This window comes from Centropristis striata, chromosome 21 (assembly GCF_030273125.1).
Source record: "Centropristis striata isolate RG_2023a ecotype Rhode Island chromosome 21, C.striata_1.0, whole genome shotgun sequence".
Classification (NCBI taxonomy): Eukaryota; Metazoa; Chordata; class Actinopteri; order Perciformes; family Serranidae; genus Centropristis; species Centropristis striata.
Window position 1 is genome coordinate 26697125 of NC_081537.1, and position 22911 is coordinate 26720035.

At 40.1% G+C, this 22911-nt stretch overlaps 1 protein-coding gene across 1 annotated transcript in view; it reads left to right on the forward strand.

The window, feature by feature from the left end:
* The window catches only part of wu:fj29h11 (uncharacterized), a 65377-nt gene extending 47368 nt beyond the window's left edge, over positions 1-18009 (forward strand). Inside the window, exons 34-48 of the mRNA XM_059324726.1 lie at positions 1006-1268; positions 1387-1624; positions 1710-1893; positions 2920-3046; positions 3277-3360; positions 5609-5791; positions 5940-6208; positions 6379-6527; positions 7647-7731; positions 10936-11050; positions 13076-13201; positions 13280-13519; positions 15591-15732; positions 15879-16026; positions 17286-18009. Coding sequence (XP_059180709.1) covers positions 1006-1268; positions 1387-1624; positions 1710-1893; positions 2920-3046; positions 3277-3360; positions 5609-5791; positions 5940-6208; positions 6379-6527; positions 7647-7731; positions 10936-11050; positions 13076-13201; positions 13280-13519; positions 15591-15732; positions 15879-16026; positions 17286-17693 — 2761 coding nt within the window. The 3' untranslated portion in view covers positions 17694-18009. The remainder of the gene's footprint in view (positions 1-1005; positions 1269-1386; positions 1625-1709; positions 1894-2919; positions 3047-3276; positions 3361-5608; positions 5792-5939; positions 6209-6378; positions 6528-7646; positions 7732-10935; positions 11051-13075; positions 13202-13279; positions 13520-15590; positions 15733-15878; positions 16027-17285) is intronic.
* Positions 18010-22911: the final 4902 nt, after the last annotated feature.

Below are 22911 nucleotides of genomic sequence, written 5' to 3' on the forward strand. Positions count from 1 at the left end.
TAGCTCTGGTGGCCGTGTTGCAGCAGAAATGTGGGGCAGCTGTAACTATTGGAATCCAATAGAGCCAACAGGAAAACAGGAACAGCTAATGCCAAAAAAAAGAATAAAATTGTCCTAGTTTGTGGACTTTTCTTTTTTCCGTGGTATATAAAAAGTTGTTGAGTATTACTTTATATACTTGTAATGTTTCAGAGTTTAAAATTCCTGTCATCATGTTGTGATACTTTCACAGTATATATACACTCACCAGACACTTTATTAGATAGGAAGGTTTGCCTAATATTGGCGGTCTTCTGCTGCTGTAGCCCATCTGCTTCAAGGTTAGACGTGTTGTATGTTTAGAGATGACCTTCTGCATACCTTGGTTGTCACAAGTGGTTATTTGGTTATTTGTTGCCTTTCTATCATCTGGAACCAGTCTGTTCATTCTCCTCTGACTTCTGGCATCAACAAGCATCAAGGCTCACTGGATATTTTCTCTTTCTGGGACCATTCTCTGTAAACCCTAGAGATGGTTGTGCCTGAAAATCCCAGTAAAAAAACTCAGACCAACAACCATGTCACATTCAAAGTCACTTAAATCACCTTTCTTCCCCATTCTGATGCTCACTCTGAACTCCAGCAGCTTGTCTTCATCATGTCTACATGCATTAAGTTGCTGCCATGTGATTTGCTGCCAGGTGTACATAATAAAGTGACTTTCTAAAGGTGCTGTAAGCAACCAAATAAAAGCTTGGTCCACTGAAATTGTACCTACTCTTAAACCAACCAATCAGTTGGTCATTAGGATAAAGACTTTGCATGTTAACTCCAAATCAACTAAATCGGCCACAGTGCACTGAGCACACTCTTCCTGGTAGTATTCTGTGTCCACCAAAAATAGCAAGACAGCATATCGACCAAGTGATCAGAAGGCATCAGCCCTTATAATAAATGAAAATCTAATTTTTTGGATCTAACTTTACCAGTCTGTGTTAACCTCTTCTAACCCTTCCATCCTCCCAGACACCACTACTCTCAGTACCTCAAAGCTCAGCTGATTGACAGAGATGGACATCCACTCAAAAGTACCAAGTCCTCCTTCTACCACTTCCTGCAGCATCTTGAATGGGTGCCAGCATATCGTCCACTGGAAGGAGACAAGGATCCAGAGAGAAAGTACCTCCGTCCAAACTCGGTGTACCTGACCTCTCCTGAGGTCACCAGCCTGCTGGGAACTCATGTCAGTTATGTTAACATAGACCCCAGCGAGTTCACCAAAGCTCTAGGTGAGAAATGTTTATACTGGTGGCGTAGATCCATTGGTTATCCTATAATTACTGCAGGTTATTTTGAGTCAGTTACATAATAGACAATCTGTGAGTGACTATAATTCCGCTCTTTCAGGAATGAGACAAAATATCTCAGTGGATGCTCTGATCAACTACCTGAAGGAGTGGTGTGTCAAACCCGAAGCAGACGACCAGGAGCAGAGACCACCAGGGGACGAGTTAGAGGGGGCAAATTTCACTTCCACTGTTGAGCACATCCACAACGTCTACAACTACCTGGATAATAACTGTCCCCAGAACACCCTGAAGGATTTGTTCCAGCGTTACCCTGCTGTATTCATAGAGTACAACCGGTACGTTGTCAGCTGTATCAGCACACTTTTTCTGGTTCAGTGTAAATTTTGTCACCTGACGCCACATATGAAACCTTTCCCCCAGGCCAAGTGAGGGGTGGTGCTCGGGACGTTTCTACCACTTGAAGGAGGTGTGCTGGAGCGACACGACCACGCTGTTCAAGCGATACAAACCGCTGACTCAGGCAGCAGATAGCCCCGTCCAGCCGCCCGTATTCCTGGCTCCATTCTACAACCCACTGGATGGCATGAAAGTGTTCTTCACCCGAGTAAGCTCACATGACTTCGCTCCATGTATAAAATGTTTCTTGACTTATATTAACCCCTTTACATTTTGCCCCCTTTTATTGAGAATTGGGGGTTGTGGGCAGTGGACTTTTAGGGGGAGATAGCAGGTCAGCAGTCGATGCCACATGGATCTGAAAGCTGTGGATCTGAAGATTATTTGGGATGCAGATCAGCACTGTGTGTCAAGATCTTCTGGTCCTAAATGTCTAATAACATTGGCTTAATTATTCAATTAATTAAACCTATTGAGGTGTATAAAGGTTCAGAACATTAACGTATGGCTTTGTGAAGTCCATTTCCATGCTTAACTATGTCCCATAGTAGGGATGGGAATAATTAATTCATAGTCGAAAATTCAATTTGGTTTCAAAACATTTTGGAGACTTCCTACTAAGAAAATTAAATCAACAAATCCATCTTGCTTAACTTAACAGCAATGTAAAGTATGATTTCCTGCACACTGTACATATTACATGCAAAATCTTTTCTGCATGCAAAGAAATGTCAAAATATGTTGCTGTAAGATAGAATTTCTAAAGCTGTCTGTTACATCATGCATCATTTTTCCTCCTTTGTGTTGTTTGTTTATTTATATATATATATACATACATACATATGTGTGTGTGTGTGTGTGTGTGTGTGTGTGTGTGTGTGTGTATGCAAAGAGGCTGCACTGCTGAGCGTTAAATTGTGTGTACACTTGGCAAATAAACATCAGTTTGTCACACTGAGCTAGATTACATTTAAATTTGGCATCATGTTCCATTCCAACCACAGACTCTGAATTAAACGCAGCTTTACATGTGCTAATGTATTGTTGACAACATCATTTGTCATTTATATTGACATATCAGACCATAATTGCAGGTTTGGGGAGTGTAGGCGGCAAATATTTTTAGAAGCATCTTCTGCTGTCTCTGTTTTAATAATCAGTACTGTTTGTAGCCAATTTTGATACCAAACTATACCTTTATTAATGTGTCTGTTATTATGCATCTTATGTATAGCTGCTGAATGTGGATCTCGGTCCAAATATGAAGCAGTATGTGGGTTTGCTGGAAGTGATCTGTTCATCGTCTCCCATACCAACTGCTGAAGTGCTACAGGATGTGTCGGTGCTCTATGCCAGACTTGGTGAGGACATTTTGATTTCTAGTGTTTAGTTTCTTAGATTGTCTCGCATTCAGTGAATCACACATTTCCTTACACTTTATGTCCCATCTGTCTGCAGCTCATTATCTCTCTGCTCAACAACTGTTAGATTTCCTTCTTGACTAGACTTGTTTCATCCCCCCTCTGATCCCTGACTTTACATATAATACGATATATTATAATATCATATAATGTCTTTCTATTTTCAACAGCTCAAAAGTGTAAAATCCCAGTATCTGGTGACCAGGAAAACATCCCTCAGAAACTCAATCCCAGCTACTGTTCCACCTTGAAGGGTGAGTGATTTATACACATTTAAGTTACAATCACCCTTAATAACCTCTGAATCTGTGTGTATGTTCCACTTCTTACACGGCTGACTATTTACCGCAAAGTATTTGTTACAAACAAGCGTTATCCCACACCTGACAGTGCAGCACTTGTTTTGAAAGCAGCTGGGATTTGGTGCTGCAGTCTGTAATTACTTCACACTGGAGCCTGAAAGCAGTCATATAGCGAACTGTGATGTCTGCAGCACAAGTGTCTGTAAGTGTTGCAGCAGCAGAGTGAACTACAGTACTAATGGAGTCAGAGACTTCAGGAAACACCATCTGAAGGTGTACCAGTTCTCAATGACCAGCTTCTGCCAAAGAGAAAAGTTAAAGGGTTAGGCTTTTTTTAAATATATGTTTCACAACAACATCCTACTTGCAAAAAAAGCAGTGAGATGCCCATTATGTTTATGGAAATAGGTAATGCCCTCTGCCCTAAAAGTGGCATAAAATGTGCCGAAGGATATTTATCCTACATCCGGTATGGATTGTTAGAAGCGAGGTAAAAGGTTACTGCACGATGTAACAGGGACAGGTGCATGTAGGTGTTCTAAAAACAGAAGAAAATTCATTATTGTAGATTGGTCTCATGATTTGTCCCACTTCAGCAGCTGGAACTGCATCAGTGGCTGTGATACACGGCTCATGGAGAATATTAAAGGGCCTGAATGCCCCAATCTGCATCATAACTCAGTCGAATGGGAACACGCAGATGTTAAACACGTCTCTTTTTTCTTCTTTTTTTTTAAAAACTTTTTCAAACGTCCATAATTTTGCTTCGAATTCATAGATTAAACTTGGATGTTTTACTTTAACATCACTGGGTATATTGCTAACAGAAACCACTAAATTGACGATGCCATACTGTATACATACTTATACAAAATAGATGGTTTGGCTACCATATTACTGACAAGTGGCTAGCACATTATTGTCCTGTTTGTTTTAATCTTTAAGCTTTCACCATTTCAAAGTGAGTTTTCAGTGCTGTAACATTTTGGTCGCCTAAAAATGTCTTCTTCAGCATTCTGTTGGACTAAAAGAGGCTTTTAAGGAATCATCTGTTTATTTTTGCACCTTGCTAACCTAGCTAGTGCTAGCTGATAGCTTAGCTCCAACTTCTCATCCTTTTATGGTCACTTCTGGCTCCAAAAATCCATGGCAACCATCAGAAGCCAATAGCAACAGGCAAAATGCTAAACTTGAGGCTTCAAAACAGTGGTAACTTTTGAACAATGACCATAATGGACTTCACTTATATAGCCTTTTTATCCAAATCCCTTTACACTTCAGACTGCGCACATTCACCCGTTCACACACACATTCATACTGGTGGCCGAGGCTACTATGTGTATGGTGTAGTACCATACTACACCATACACATCCTGCTGTCGGGTTAATTTTGGTTTAATTCACCAAAGTAGGCAGTGAACGGAGACTGCTAGTTAGTTAACATGAATGGAAACAATGCAGGATTTAAAGTATTGAACATGTTTGTCAGTGTCAAAGATACACACAGTGGCCCTCATTTATCAAACGAGCGTACGACAAAAAGTGAGCATAAAGTGGCCGTACGACCATTTCTACTCAAGGCTCGTCATTTGTCAATTTGAATGTGAGCGGAGGGTACGATCAGATCTCACGTCTGGTCTGAGCTTGTGTACGCAAATTTGAGTATATAACTATAAATGCTTTTATTTCATAAACCCTCGTCGCTGCATATTTCTGTACCTGCTTGAAATGTTTATTTCTCTCCTCTGTATTGTTATTTGTAATGGTGCACTTTGCTAATAAAGTTGATTTTTTTTTTAAAGAAAAGGGAAAAAAATGCTCTTTTTAGGCGTATTGCGTCCTTCGATGTCGTAAACTCTCAGGGTGAGGCCTCTGAAACGATTATATATTAGGGCATGATATTTAAATGACGCTTGTTTCCAGCCGACACATTTATCAACGTTGACCATTCTCACGCTGTGTTTGGCGAGATACAGCCGTTGATAAATCACATGTGAACCCTGTCGAAAGACCATATATACGCTCAGATCTGCGCTGGTTTCTACGCTCGTTTGATAAATGAGGTCCAGTGTGTTTTGGTAGGAAACACTGAATGTAATGACTTGTGTTTTACATTTAATAAAACTAGACAGGGCGTCTCAGAACAGCAGGGTAAAAGACTAGACCCTGACCCTGGCTGTCCTTTCTCCCCTGTGTTTAGGCATGGTGTCTGATAAGAGGGTCTTCCCCACAAAGGACAACACGTGGGTGAGTCTGGCACGCAGACCCATGATCGCTGACAACAAAGAGCTGGAAAAGGTCTTTAAACCTCACAAGCAGGTCTGTCTGCTCAACCTGCCACCAGCAGAGAAGACCACTCCCAAGAGCAAGACTGGCAACTTTGGTACAATGCTGCTACATTTCTTTCATGTATAGTTGTCAATGTTAGATTTTTTTTTTAGCATACCCAAAAGGAATTATGTCCAGAGCTACACAACTACAACCCAGGTTAAAATGGATTTTCTGACTGTTGTTGTGTAATTTCCTGCCAGGACAACGAGCTAACACGGTACTTGCCTTCGATGAGATGGACCGGTTTTTGTTCATGGAGATCTGCGGGATCCGTCAGCTGACCCAGTGTGTCAAGACCGAGCCTCAGACTGAGAGCCTGAGACCCTGTCCGTCCATGCAGAAAATGGTGCACTTTGTGATACCCTACATCCAGAGGTTCCTGTACCACCACGATGAGCTGGCTGAAGTCTATTCAGAGCTGATTGACAACAACATCGGAGAGAAAATCAAGCGACTTTACTTCGGACAGGTCAGAGGATGACACCAAGGTGGTTTAGAGCAGTTTAAAACCTGGAGGTAGCTCCTTTTTTTGGTTGGTTTACTAAAAACATACTGATTGAACATATTGAGGGAGAATCACTAATACCCATCTATCATTGAGCCTTTTCAACAGCAGGAACTTCCTCTGTCCCTTTACAGGTGGGTAAGCTGTACATTCGCTACCAGCTGGATGTTGCAGACAGTGAGGATGCGCTGGTGGAGCTGCAGGATGTTATCTGTCTGCTGAAGGACGAGAAGGAGCTCTACATCCAGAAAGATCACCTCCATGCCAGGCTGGACATCTGCAGGTTTGTGTGTGAATGAGTCCCAACACTCACTTCTGTTGTCAGATAATTCTGACATTTGTTGGTAGAACAACAAAATCATAATCTTCCTGTTTTTTTGCCTCCTGTCTATCGAGAAAAATTCGCAAAGAGCACATGCCTTTAACACAAACTGAAGTGAAGTCATATAGCATTTCAATATTTTACTTTTTTTTTCTGACATAAAGTACGATGACACAGATACAGAGATTTTCAATAGAGTTGAAACAGTGTAAAATATTTAAAAACCTGATTAATACTAGAACAAATTGGGCTGAAACCAGTATACCAACTTTTAACACTTGGTGTTACACTTGTTGGCATCGTCTAATGCTACTTTATTATAACACGCATTGGTTAAAAATATATGTTGGGGCTGTAAAAATACACGCCTGCAACCCGCCCAAGTATATTCTGTGTGGAACAGTCTGTACAAATGTGATTTATGAACCTGATGCCGTCGGCACAGGTTGCAGATGTGAGCTACTTCTTAATTTGCTAGAATGCAATAAATGCTAGTTCAGACGGTTTAAATAAAATAAGTAACCCATGCAACAACAAATCTGACCTATCCCTTTAGCGTATGGAATATATGCCATATACTCTTTTTTTTTTTTTTTTATCACTTTCATTCTAAAAGTCTCTATTTTCACAAGTCATGCTTATTTAGTCAATGGCCACCAACTTTCCCCAGGTCTTTTGTTACTTTACATAAAATATTTTAGAAATAGGTTTTGGCAAATAGGCATTTTGTCTTGGGTTAGGGTTAAATAGCAAGTAATTGTGTTGAGGTCAGTGCTGCTAATAAAGCAAAAAGTATTAAGTAATTGTGATATAGGTACTTGATTTGACTTGAAATAAATAAAGAAAAATACAGTAATCAGTTACAGCTTTATAATTAGTTACCTCCAACACCAAAGTTAAAAAGTTTGCGACTGCAGTTGAAGATCAATGTTAGAACATATTGTGAAAGTATTAAAATAGGTTTTAAAAGGTATTAAATTCAACTTAAGTATTTCTGTTTGTTCCTGTCAATAACAAAATCAAACATTATAAATCATGACTAAATGAACTGTGATCAAATCCATTCACTGTGTGTTTCAGGGAGCTGGTGAAACTGTTCTGCACAGAGAGCAGCCACAGAAAAGAGCTGATGCATTTCCTGAGTGGCCTGATAACCTCTGTCGATGTAAGTGATATACGATCCCTTCAAACATTGATCACTAATCCACATCCCGTGATCTTTGCTCGCTCACCGTGTTTGATCTTGTCATTCGGTGTCTTTTGTGTCACCCATGAACACTTAGCGCTGCCACCACAGAGCTGAGCGTAGCTAGAACTAACAGGCTATTTCCCTGGAGGGAGTCACGTTTACATTACATGGCAACTGGCTCTCATCTCTGTAGAGCCATGCTGCCGTGGAGACTCTGCACAGTCAGAGTTAAAAGGTTAACAAGGCTCACACGAGGCCTCAGCTTTGATCCCTCTCTGCTCAAAAGCTTATCTTATGTGATTTTCTTTGTGCACCAGCTTCTTAAAGACACGCTGGGCTGCGTTATATAATCGATATTGAAATCTAAATTAGACGCAGTTTGATTAAGTTCTACGTCTCGATTTGGAAGTAAATAAAATGGAACTTTTGACTGTCTTATTAAAGGTTTTAAAGATGTGATTCTGAAGCATAACAACCATTTAATACACTGGAGTCAGACAGATGCAGATATGAGAGGCTTAGGGGAAATTGCGTACAGATCTGCCTCGCGACTTATTATACCCGCTTATTGCTTATTCCAGGGAATTGATCAAACAGTTACTGGCTGTACATGTTAATTAGGTCATCAACATTTTAACAAGATGAGACGTCTCTGAAGCAGCAAGGGTTGGAACATCTGCCACTTCCTTTTGTTGGCAAGAGAATCTCAAGGGAGAAACCCCGAACCATGGGGACATTTCTAGTTCTTTTTATAAACCTGACTGTAATATTGCTGCATGTTTCTACATGTACCACTCAAATTCATTATCAAAAAATGATGTTTGGACTGCCCTAAAGTACAAAACATTTTGGAAGAATGTCAAAGAAGAACTGGAAAAAATTTTGGCAGTGGAACTTCCAATGGACTCTTTGTTCATTTTATTAGATGTGTTTCCTGACCACCTGTTTACCACAGAACAATGTTATATATTACACATTTTGTTGTTGATTGCAAGAAAAATTATTACTATAAATTGGATGAAGACTGTGGTTACAGAAAGTAAAACATGTCTACATGATGGAATATATGGCTGCCCAATTACAGCTAAAAGTACCTGTTTTTATGAGAAGGTGGACCCCAGTTACCGACTATATCGCTTAAGACTCTTATACACTATTATTATCGAAAATTTCACTTTTTCTTGGAATACAGAACCAGATAAAATATGTGCAATACCCTTTATAATGCTATTTGTGTGACAGATGAGACCCAATCTCAAGATGTTTTGATTTGTTTTCCTTTGTGATGTTAATTGCTTGTTAATGTGCATAAAGGCAATGAAGTTAAAAAAAAAAATGATGTTTTATAGATAGAATTATGAGTTTTCACTATCCCTGGGGGAAAAAAAATGCCACCTTTTTGTGCATTTTGTCCAATCAGTGCTGGTGGTAAATGTAGTCAATTGAAGCAAAGAATTCCTCAGTGTGTAAAATATTGACAGAAAACGCTGTGTTTTCCTGCTTGAAGTGGTGTGCAGGCTGTGCCTACCAGGATGCATTGCGTGCAAGCTGTAACTTTGCTATGTTAATCAAGCTCTCTTGGCTTTTTTAGTGCAATATATAAACCATGTTACCTCACACAATGTGAAGAAAGGAAATATTTTTACATTTAGACAGAAAAATACGTAGCGTCCCAATGGGCGATCAGTAGAGCAAATACTATTAGGGCTTTGTTCTTGCAAGGAGGTGGGCCCGGGTTCAATTCCAGCTCCGAGCCCTTTACTGTATGTCTCCCCTCTTACTCTGTATGTCAGACCTGGATTCAAATAGGACTCAGGTGCAGAGGAATCATAGTCCAGTCAGATTTTATTTAATTCTTCAGCCTCCTGAATGAGTGATAACCAAACAGACTGTGAAAGTTATTGAGGAAAACAAAAGGCTCAGACCTGAAGACTCAGGTCTCCCAAGGGAGGAAAAAAACTACTCTGGTAAAGAATGAACTTACGTAGAGCAAAGTCAAGACAAGGGCAACACGTGGGCTATAGCTGGGGTGCACGGCACAAACGAGACACTCTGGCACAATGCAAAGGGAGACGCAGAGTACAAAAACACACCTGTTCTCTATGAGGGTAATGGGGAACAGGTGGACACAATCAGGAATCAAGGAAGTGTCACAACGTCACAACGGTGATACATGAAGAAGGGCAAGTGACCTAAACGAGAGGAGAATTACTTTTCAAAATAAAACACTAGTAAATGTTCCCAATAGAAGATTAATTAATTAGATTTAAAGATTAATTACTTTTATTAATCCCACAATGGGTAAATTCAACCTCTGCATTTAACCCATCCTTTTTTAACACACAAGTGAACACACCATGCAAGGAGCAGTGGGCAGCACATTACTGGGCCAAACAAAACAAAAACCCAGGATAAGACAAAACCTCACCGCGGTTTGACACTGTATCTCTACCACTATCAAATAAAGGTGAAAAAGGCCAGAAAAATCACTCAAAAATAAATTAATAAAATAAAATTAACAGACAAAACAACTGTACACCCTCTGAATTCAAGCCTAGTGTCATTTTCTTGTTAAGACTGTCTTTGTTAGTCTTTCCACTGTTCCAACAACCTCCAACTCTGGTTTGGATGAAAAAAATCCTTAACTCAGCATGTTAGATGTTAAAATTGTGCTGCTGGCTCTTCATGCGGTTTGTCCCCTGTTGTCTTTCTACCTGCTCGTTGGTGGCTCTCACTCTTTCTACGGAGACAGGCCATTAAATTAGCAATACACACTGACAAAAATGGCCCTTTGTGACATAATCAACTCAATATACAAGTTAGCCAAAAAGCTGTAATACATACACTGTAAAAAAATGTCGTAACAATTACATGCTCTAACATCCTCTCCTCTGGACTCATGTTATGATGCCATTTTTGGATATGTAGCATGTGTGTGATAGAGGCCAGGAGAACGAGGAGCAGCACTACGCCCCACAGCTCCCAAAGATGAAATAGCACTCTGTAATTCTTCCTTAATCCCATCTGCATCACTGTCACGCCAAATTACATAGCTAGGATTTGGAAGAACAACAGATTTTGCAGCACAGAAACTGCAGGCGTTTTTCCACACTTTATTCCTAATCCTTCATCAAGATTGGATCTCAACATCACAGTCATTAACTATGTGTGTGTCTACAGGACGCAGCATCTCTGAAGAGATTCTTAGGCAAGGAGGACATCAGAGAGCTGCCCAGTGAGGAGGAGCTGTGGGAGGTCCCAGAGCCGCCCAAACCAGAGAATAACCTGGAGAGAGGTACAGGGAGCACATCCAAGTTCCACCACTTATTATCCTATTATCCTACTACATGAAACTTCTCACAGTTAGGGCTGTGGATTATCTTCAGTTACTGGGTCATATTTCTGGAAAGACACATTGCTGTGGAGTTTTTACACTTTTTTCGGGGGGAGCTTTGAGCACCACAAGGGAAGTGCCATAAATGTCAAGCTGCAGACATCTTTCTACAGCTGATATCTCCCACACTCTTCAACTCGCAGAGAAACACTCTAAATTATTTAATAGCACGATAAGTATAACCCAGATTCCAAAGAAGGTGGGACGCCGTGTAAAATGTAAATTAAAAAAAACCCAGAATGCGTCATGTTCAGAATTGAGTTTATATTTAGTAAACAAAAAATGATCAGAAGCTCTTTTCATACTGTGTTTCCGCAAAGTGTCATAAGAAGCTCTGACGTCATTAAGGCTCAGGACATTCATTCATAGTGGCGTGTAACAGAGCAGCAGCAGTACGTGTAGAATAAGCAACGGCAGCAGCAAGTACATTTTAAACATTAATTGCGGAGGAACTGCATGTGATGCTTTTTCTCGCTGTAGAGAGTCAAAGACTGAAACGCAGTTCTGCATTTCGCTGAACATGATTCGATTAGTGTCAGACTCAAGTGAGAGACGTGTTTCTCCTATAAATAAATGTGCTGGAGTAGAACAATTAGACGTCACGCGCAACGTCACATATTTCCGTCTCGCCGGCTCCGCTGGTTCACATTGATCCCGCTTATTTAACGCCTCTGTTACTAGCTCTGAAGGCTGTAGAGAGCCGGGATCACTTGGTCCCCACATTCTGCCTCTGAAAGGAGGAGGGAGTAGGATTAGACCCAGAAAAACTATTTGAGCCAAAGCTTACAAGAAGAACTATAGGGCCAAAATGCTTCATTTAAAAGCAAACATCTTACAATTTGGAGTTTGATGAGTTTTTGAAGGGAACTGTCCCTTTAATTTCTTCAATCAGAAGTAGAGATATCCATCAATGTAAATAGTTAACTGCAGGTGCATCTCAATAAATTAGAATATCATAGAAAAGTTTATTTATGTCAGTAATTCAATTCAAAAAGTGGAAATAACACATTATATAGGTCCATTACACACAGAATTAAACATTTAATGTCTTAATTTTTTTGATTTCTTCTAATTATAATGATTATGGCTTACATTTAATGAAGACCTAAAATTCAGTGTCTCAAAAAATACTAAATTACTAAAGACCAATTTTAAAAAGTATGTTTAATATGAAAGGTCTGTCCATCTATATGACTCAATACTTGGTTGGGTCTGTTTGACTACTGGAAATTTACTTTTCCATCATATTCTAATGTATTGAGATGCACCTGTATTCAGCAATTGTTGTTTTAATGGAGTTGCACCATCCTCATTAACATGTCTACACCAGTGCTAAAGTCTCCACAATAAGGTGTAAAATACATAACTGTTAATGTGTGAGGAATCACGGTTTGATGCAGAACATCAGCGTGTAACTCGCTGCTTTAACTGGAGCATGAGACGAATCCTAACAGCGCTGCTGCTGCTTTTCTCTCCGTCTGCCTTAGTGACACCTTACATCTGCAGTTTCTCCAATTCTCTCTGTGACACTTGGCCCGATTTCCATTATCATTTCATAACATTCAACGTGTTTTTCCTCTCAGTCTCAGCCCCGCACAAACACTCTCCCTCTACACACACACACACACACACACACACAGATAGCTGGTGTGTTTCTCACATATGCTAATTCAGGTTTGTTCACTGTTGTGTGTGGCGACATAAAAGAGCAGCTGTTGCCAGGGCTCAAAGAGCAAGAGGAGCAGATCCTTCACTGCAGCAAAGAGCTCACACACACATTCAGGGATTAATATGATCAAAAGACGTTTTCATTACAAATCTGTTTTTATGGCATAACAGCACTAAACCAGGCTTATGTATGATTGCTTTACAACATTTATCCGTCTTCTCCTTTGGTTTTAACTCCCTGAAAATGTTGTACTTCAGTTCTATCCAGGAGTTACTCCTCCATGAGCTCCCAGGAGGAGCCTCCTCGCCCACAGGACGGGGAAGAGACGCTGGTCTGCTGGCCTCCCCGAGCATCTCTACTGAATACAGGAGCCAGTCGCACAGGTACACTGAGAAGGATGTGCTTGTTTCAGCCGGGTCGTTTCTTCACAATAGAAACTTACAGCTTCCGTGTGCCAACAGGTCAGGCAGATAGCAGTGTGGTAGACGCCGTGATGAAGATGTGGCCCCCTCCAGCTGGGCCTAAAGACAGAGACCCAGAAAAGGACGCCGTCAACAGAGGAAGCGGCCATGTCCCAGTTCCCCAGAGTCCCAGCAGCAGCTACGAGGGCAGCCAGCCAATCAGGAGCAGCAGCAGACTGACAGAGCAGCCCGGACTTCAGAGAGTCCTCAGCAACCCTGCAGCTACGCCACGGCCTCCAGGTCACACATCCAACAAACACCAACGAACATACCAGTGTTGTAGCCGAGTCACCATTTCTCGAGTCCGAGTCAGTTTTGAGTCCCCAGTGTTTGAGTCAGAGTCACGAAAATCAGGCTTTAAGTCCGACCCGAGTCCAGGACTCGAGTACTACATGCTCGAAATATCCCACCAAGAGGTCTGATAGCCAGCAGTGGTAACAAAAAAGCACATGGCTACTTATTATGCAGGATGAGGCCATTCAGCATAATAAGTAGCCATGTGCTTAGAGTAGGGCTGGGCGATATGGACCAGAAGTCATATCCCGATATATTTAGGCTGAATATCGATATACTATATATATTCTGATATTTTATTGCAAAGTGAGAGCAAATATTCAGTCAAAGTCAAAGCCAAATATGACATGTCACAAGTAGTTTTATTGAAACAGTTTATTTAAGTGAACATAAATACTGTATAACAACCTTTTTTTTTTTTTTTTTTTTTTTTAAATCAAAGCTCCATAAAGTGCACATTTAAATAAAAAATATCTTAAAGCCTATGAAATTAAATAGGCCAATCTTTTTCTAAAATAAATGTATTTATATGAGAAAAGAATAACGAACATTACAAAAGATCTAAATATGACAAACCCTAGTAAGGCCAGCATTTATATATGAAGAAAGAAAAAACTATTTGAACTATATCGATATATGCAATTTGGTCTAATTCCATATCACATTTCAAAATATATCGATATATATATATTTTATATCGATATATAGCCCAGCCCTAATTTAGAGTAGATATTTTGTTAACTACTCATCATGTTGTCTCGTCTGCACTGTCATCGATGTGTAGCTTTCTAACAGTAATGTAATTTACCTTACCTGGCCTATAAATCTGCACCTGGGCTCTAATGATATGATACCCTCCCTTACTACCACCTAACCCAACATCCTTGACTGTGGTTGAGTCACATTTGAGGCTAACGTTAGCTTGGGTTTGCTAGCTTAGCTTTCACTTACTTTACTGGCTGGTCTGTACACCTTACCCTGCTTGTACCAAACATACTTGAGTCTGAATCGTGTCATCAGAGCGAGTCCAAGTTGAAACCCAAATATCGGCCTCGAATCCAGGTCCAGGACTCAAGACAGAAAGAGAATATTGTATATTAGCTGCAATTTTATTGTATTTACTATACCATGCGTTAGTTCATTGAGGATTCATGTCAGGAATGTGATGTAGGATTTTAGGGTAGACAGGTATTAGGTATCACTTTATAATAACCATCATTAATTAATTGGAAATTAATAGTAAGTTTGTAGTTATTGTATTGTCAAAAAATGAAATGATAATCAAATAGAAAAGTGCAATAAAAGTTTTTTGGTTGTCGTTTTGCAGAAAGACCTGACAAAGCATGAATTCAGACTTTTTACAGAACGGCATCAAGTTTTAGAATTTAGAAGTTATTTCTGCAAATTTTTGAACTAACTATTGCAGTTAAGTTCCAGCAACAATTTATGTCTATCCAATTATTTTTTGGGACATACAGCTGTAGAAACTTTGCACCAGCATTCATTCAAACAGAGTTCCTGGAGAGCTCTTTAAACTCACTGAGCTGCCTATGGATGATACTATTAATCCAGAAATGACAGAGTTGGTTTTCCCATGTATCTGGGACTTCGACAGCATATATATGGCTGCAATAGTGGCTATTTCAGCCACAATTGATGGCAGAAAGTAACATTAATGGCCACATTTGCTCTGCCAAGTCTTGCCCCCCTAAAAAACGTGTAAAAGTTATATTCGTCTGCTGATCCCCATAAAAAAAGGTCCAATCCGTGACTCAAACCAGTGATACAATTTGAATTTGCATGAATTTTGCGATCTGTTGCACCCCTATTAGTAACAGATAAGAGATTCTCTTTTTGCTCATTAAAAGATACTGTGAAGAATTTGGACACTTCTGACCACTGTGAGACAAACAACAAACAAAAGATGCCACAATGACACTAAAATTCTGCACATAATGAATTCTTGATATACAGAACATCCTGTTTGAAATTCTTCTATTTGGTCTGTCACTGACAGAGCACAGTCAACAGAGTGGAACCAGCAAGTGTGACAGAGCTGAGAATGGAGAGGAGAGTCTCACAGCTCCCAGACCAGCAGCCAGTCCTCCATCTGCACAGCCTGCTGAGACGACCAGCGACCAGCCTGCTCCAGACAGCCTGTAGGCTTCTCCTCCTCCTTTCTCAAAAATCTGAAACATTAATGTAGAAAACTAATGTTGATTTTAACCGTTACTCATAGAAAATCCCAAATCCCCCAACCTTCTTTTCCCTCTCTTTCATCCCTAAACCTTTGTCTCTCTCTCAGAGCCGTCCCTGAGGCTGTGGTGCTCTCCGGTACGTTTCAGGGGGCTGCAGAGACTCCGCGTCCTCCTCTGAACCTCGTCTGGAACAAAGCCCAGCCTCCACAGCCCACACTGGAGGACATGGAGCTCACCTGCCAGAGACCCAGCACCGTCAGTACACTCACTGCATTTCTTTTGTGTCTCAGCTAGGGCTGGGCGATATGGACCAAAAGTCATATCCCGATACATTTAGGCTGAATATCGATATATGATATAAATCCTGATATTTTTATCGCAAAGTGAGAGCAAATGTTCAGTCAAAGTCAAGTATGACATGTAACACATAGCGTTATTGAAACTTTTTATTTAAGTGAATATAAATACTGTATAACAACACTACCTTTTTTTTTAAAATTAAAGCTCCATAAAGTGCACATTTAAATAAAAAAATATCTTGAATAAAAATAGCCTATGAAATAAAAATCGGCCAATCTTTTTCTAAAATAAATATATTTATAAGAGAAAAGAATAATAATAATATGACAAACCCCAGTAAGGGCATTTATATATAAAGAAAGAAAAAAAACACAACTATATCGATATATGTTTATTTGTTTATTTATTAAGGATCCCCATTAGCTGGTACCTTAGTAACCAGCTAGTCCTTCTGGGGTCCAGAAGAACAACACAGAATATACAGAAAAACATATTCTCAACACATCAAACATTTACAGGTAAGGTCAATCACAATAAACCTAAAAAGGGTAGGAAAAGGTAAGAACAACATTTAAAAATGTACAGCTTGTATAAAATAAGATTTCAGTTTATTTTTAAATACCTGTTTACTTTCAGTGCAACAGAGGTAAATCAAATCAAATCAAATCAAACTTTATTTATAGAGCACATTTAAAACAACCGGGGTTGACCAAAGTGCTGTACAGATATCACAGTTGCAGGAAATACGGTAAAAACTAAAATACTAAAATACATAAACACAGTGCAACAATAGAATAAAATGAATAAAAAATATAATAAAATAAATTAAAAATTTAAATAAAATTTTGTTTTTGCAAGATGTCCACTTAAACTTGATTAAAAGCCAGGGAGAAAAAGTGTGTTTTTAAGGAGGATTTAAAACCTCAAAAGATCCTGCAGATCGGATGTGCCAGGGCAGGTTATTCCAGAGCCTCGGGGCCGCTGCCACAGAGGCACGGTCACCTTTGGTTTTTAGTCTGGTTTGGTGGTAGTGAGGCAGATTATTCCACAGAGTAATTGCTCTATAGATAAAAAATCGCGATAAGGCCTTTGATCTTGTGATATGGTCTAATTCCATATCACATTTTAAAATATATCTTTTATATTGATATATATCGCCCAGCCCTAGTCTCAGCGGTTGGCAACATTTTCTAACCTGCGCTATGCTTGGGTAGGTGGTGATATCAGAGGACCAGATGGACGTGGCAGAGATCGGCGAGTGGGGGGAGCAGCTGGTCGACTCCTTCCTGTGCCACTGGAGAGACAGCGGCGACCCGGGGCGACCCACTGACGTCCTGTGGTGCAACCGGAGCGGAGAGAGCGGCCAGCCGTACGACTTCAAGCTGACTTTCGCAGGAGGGCCGGGGGTGGTGTACGTGGAAGTGAAGTCAACGATAAAGAAAGAGAAGTCGTTCATCCACATGTCTGCTAACGAGCTGGACTTTGCACTGAAGGAGAAGGAGCGATATCACGTCTTCAGAGTGTACAGCGCAGGAGACGCCCAGAACGTCCGTCTGTGTCGCATTCAGAATCTGGCACAGCATCTCCACACCAAAGACCTGGCTCTCTATCTGTTTGTATAAGTCCTTTGTAAGTTTGTGGAGATATTTGCACTATTCCTACACACACCACAATGACGTATATTCTTAAATCTGCCTTTTTAAGTTGTTCCTAACTGCACTGATTTCAGTTGTTTTAAATGTGCCCATTTTGCCTGCTAATGAGAAATAATTCACATTCCTTTTTTATTTTTCCTCAAATAAACTACACTGTTTTTAGTATGTGTACAATTTTAAAGTGGTCATTTGACATACTGAATGTTTCTACCTTTTTAAATTCCCCCTACCTCAGTTTTACTCTCGCATTCCTTTGGAATAAAATCTTTTTCTGTCAACTGAATGAGTTTGAGTCATGGTTTTGACACACACGGCCTGTTTTATCCCTTAAATAAGCCTACAGTACATCATTAGTAATGAGGGATTCTGTCACACTAACCTCACTGACTGATGAAATGATTATAGCTGAGGGTTAAGTTAAATCAAGTGGAAGCAGAGCCGACTGGACAGGTCCCTCACAGGCTCCCATCATTCCTGGTAATTACACTGTCACAGTGAACAGGCTGTACTTTGATAGTGCAGGCACACAGAACATCTATATGATGCTCACATCTATAACTACTTAAGAGGCTCTTCGTGATGCAATTATTCCTCTGCCAAGAATCTCACATTCTGACCACAATAGTCACGTCACAAGTTGTGCAATATCAAGTAATATAAATTAACTCAGAGATGCTAATACTCTTTAGCTGCTTGATACAATGATAAATGTCTCTTTTTCCAACAATAATCCATTGTTTGTTAATGAACCGAAAATTAGGGCTGCACAATACTGGAAAAAATTGACATTATATTTTTTTTCTGCAATATGTATATTACAATATTGAAACAGGACTAGGTCAAAACTGAGTATATGGCTGACTGATCAATGTGATTTTGTGAGCAATGTGTTACAGGAATAGTTAATGGTAATCTCTATTATGTGAATATTTTGGATATTAGTATGCTTTTGTTTAGTCCCAGTACTACAAACAAGTAGTAATACGTTTAATATCATAGGGCAGCTGTGGCTCAGTTGGGAGAGTTGGTTGGCCCCCCAACCGAAGGGTTGGTGGTTCGATCCCTGACCATCGCAGCCTACATGTCGAAGTATCCTTGAGCAAGATACTGAACCCCAAATTGCTCCCGATGTGCTGTGTTCATCGGTGTGTGAATGAATTCCCAATGGTGGCAGGTGGCACCGTTTAGGGTAGCCTCTGCCACCAGTATGAATGTGTGTGTGAAAGGGTGAATGAGCGCAGTCTGTAGTGTAAAGCGCTTTGAGTGGTCGCACAGCGACTTGAAAAGCGCTATATAAGTGCAGGTCCATTTACCATAAACCTTCGAGGAACAATATGCCTCACAGCAAGAGGATCACAGGTTCGAGGAGTTTGCATGTTCAAAGTCCAAAGACATGCATCTTAGGGTTTATGTGGTGACTCTAAAATGCCCGTAGGAGTGAATGAGAGCGTGGATAATTGTCTGTCTCTATGTGTCAGCCCTGTGATAGTCTGGTGAACTGTCCAGAATGTACCCCGCCTCTCGCTCAATGTCAGTTGGGATCAGCTCCAGCCCCTGCGAGCCAAGTTCGGATAAGTGGTTAAGGATAATGAATTAATTACCTAAATCAGTGAAGTAAAGCACTGTCCTCATTAGGCCAAAGACAATGTGTTTGAAAACAGGCATGTGCTGCAAACGTAGAAGAGGACAGCAGATGAGCCTCCTCAAGCAGCCCTGCTCCCGAACAAGTCAGTCAGTCACATACAGACCCTTGGGTAGGGCTGACCTCTGAAATAGCCTACAGGAATCTTCATCCCTTGGATAAAAGTTGTACACATTGTAAAGTTAAATGCACCTAGTCAAACCCCATTTTATGAGAAGTGTAAAAATGTTATGTGGAGAATGAACCTAGACACTAGGCAAATGAAAACATTGTGTTAGTCATAGAAGATGAGAACCATGCAAGCTTTTATTCTGAAACAAGTAACAAAAAGGTTTAGCACGACGTGTTTGAGTTCATTTGCCTTACTTGCAGCCCTGCGATGTGACTATTGCACATGCACACTTTGCAATGTCGATGTAATGATAAAACAATTCCTGATTCTCTACTACCAGTTCTTCATGCATGCACCTTCAAGGCTCTGCAGATAATGCAGAACGCGGCAGAGCGTCTAGTCTTCAAACAGCACCTGTCACCCCACTACTCGTATCTCTACCCCCGCTCCCAGTTGCAACCTGCATCAAATTCAAAACCCTGTCTCCTGCCTACGAAACAGAAACTGGCACAGCTCCTGCCTTCCTGAACTCCTCCTCTTCTAGTGAAAAGTGTCTGGCTCCTCCGCCGCTTCAGGGCTCTACACCTCAAACTAAACTCTCCTCTTTAATTTCCCCAAACTCTATCCGATCTGCTAAGTCCCTCTCAGTCTTTAAGAAGAGACTAAAGATAATTTCATAATTTAATGAACACAGTGGCGGTTCTAGACCAATTTTACTGTGGGGGCCAAGGATGGGCCAGTGTTTAATCAGAGGGGCACATTAGCACATTAAAAAACAGCAAAGATGATATTTAAGCATTCAAAACCTTTATTTTGGCTCATTTAAGCCTATTTCGAAGATACAAATACATTGATTGAAAAAATGAGACTTACCAACAACAGTTATTTTTGTACGACAATGACATTTCTCATTTTTGTGCACAATTATTATTATTATTTTTTTTTAAAGTGCAGTACAGTGTGAGTGATCTTTTTTATATATACATAAGCTGTTATTGCACAATTAAACTATTACACAATGTACACATTCTGGGTTCCTTTTGTGTACAATGAAATATTGTTTGAACAAAAAATAGGTCAGAATTGTTCCGTCAATCATCGTTATAAGTTAATTGTTTTATTATTAATTTGACACAGGGGCCACAGCAGGGGCCAAGGGCTTCTTCACAGGGGCAGTGGCCCCTGGAGGCCCCTGTGTAGAACCGCCACTGAATGAACACCTTCAGACATAATCTACACAGATAACACAAAGAACAAGCACTGTTTGTACTGTCCGTATACACTACCTAAAAGCACTTATGTCCTACTGGAGTCAAACTTAACCCACGGCACTTACTTGTGTGTTGTCTTCGACTTCATCTTTCTTTGTGTTGTCTGAACTCTCAAATGTACGTCGCTTTGTAAAAAAGCTTCTGCTAAATGAAATTGTAGTAGAATTTTAGAAATTTTGCAACCCTACCGTAAATATTTTTACAATTTTCAACGGGATCTATGCCGTCTGCTGTGTGGATTCAACTCAGCAGGTTAGAGCCGGCTGATTGATGTGGGAGGATGTCCTTGTGAAACTTCTCCACAGCTGTGTCATCACCATTCATATCTATAGATGAACAACCAATGTGTTTATAATTAAACTGTTTACAAGCGTTTTTAATAGAACCATCTTCTTAATTTTGCTCCCAAAGTGCAACAGATTGATGCATTCAACAGAATTGTCTTCAGGGAGAGGATTCCCCTGGACCTCCCTAGAGTTCCTGTAGGCTGTTTTTTTTTCATAACAAAATATATATTGCGAAAAAGAAAGTTTTTCCCAATATCATGCGGCCCCGAATCTGAAATAAGGCAATCTAACATCATTGCTTTTTTTGTGTGGGGAAAAAAAACTAATGAAAACAAAACAGAAATGTCCTACCTCTTTTTTATTCCCTGTGGTTCCCGATCCACAATATTACAACCACAGTCTATGTCTTTGTTTGTGATCTTTGCTAAACAGGACACTTATTACCCATGTGATGAGTGTTGGTGGAGAGATCAGAAACAGCCTCCGGGGACAGCACCTTCCTATTTTCATCCTGTGATGCAACCTCTTGGTAACCACAGGGCTGTTTTGTACAAAGGATCAGTCATGAGAAATGCACCGCTGAAGGACAAAGTAATACAAAATTAGCCAATCGCTGCAAACTTCTGATCAAGACACGGGTTATTTAGTGTTACGAAATAAAAACTATAGACTGTTTGTTGTAGTGTTATATAAGACTGGTAAAATATGACCTTATAGAGAAAATGAACATCAAGTTAGATAGGATCACTGTTAACCTGCTGCAGTGGTGTGACCTCAGAGTTGAATATTGTACCGATGTTTTGTTTCTGAGCCACAGTCATGAGCCAGAAAAGAGATGACTACCAGGTGATATTTGTTTTTTTCACAGAAGACACATTTATATTAGATGTGGGACTGTTCCAGCACTGCAAACATCCTCCTCTGTATTGGACTTATGAGACATTCATGTACGGCTTGTAAACTCCAACGTCAGAGCTCTTTTGTCATAAACCTGACTCCAGAAATGATTTCGTAATATGAAAGGATAACTTAATGAAACCTATGACATGATAGTTCTTTTACAGGGATGCATTCAGTAGATTAAATTGGATTATTCACTACATTGTATTTATTGTTATCTAACTATCTTTTGCAAGGAAGACCAGGCAGAGACAGCAGTATGAAAAGCTGCAGGCAAAACAATACAAAATCAGATGACAGGCATAAATAGATATTAAGTGGGCAAAAAAAGCAGGCTTAGAACAAACACGATTATGAAGTGAGTCAGAGTGGGAGCAGGGCGGGCCATTCCCCATCCAGTTGCCCTCATGTTGGAAAGAAAAACACAGCAAAACTGCCCTCTTGGAAGCCCTTTCAATGGACATTGTAGTGTAAATTTACTACCTCTCTGAGTGAGAAAAGTGGATTAAAGACCAAGTCGAAGTTCCTTTTTAGTTTTCTTTATTATCAGAATACACTGCCTAGGTACAGCGGAGGAGAACTTTGTCAATTTCAAGGCTGCTGAAAAAAGGTGTCCCGAGTCCAACGGAGCCCTCAGTTCTCTCTGCCTTTTCTGTCTGTGTGTAAGATCATTTAATTTGAATGTTCCAGCCCATACGCAACGCAGCGGGAACGAGCACAAGCACGCTGCTAAATCTACTTTATAACCTTAAAAGGATACAACCTATACTTGTGTATATTCAAATTCCAACGACTCTACTGTCTGACAACTCCCAGATCTTTACAGTTCATTATTCTGGTTTGAACCAGTTGTTACAGTTCTGTTCTGAACAAAAGGTCAGACTGTGGCGTCTTTAGTAAAGCAGAACACTTATATTACAATATTACAATAATTAATATAAAATATACCATGTGTAACATAAAATATACTACA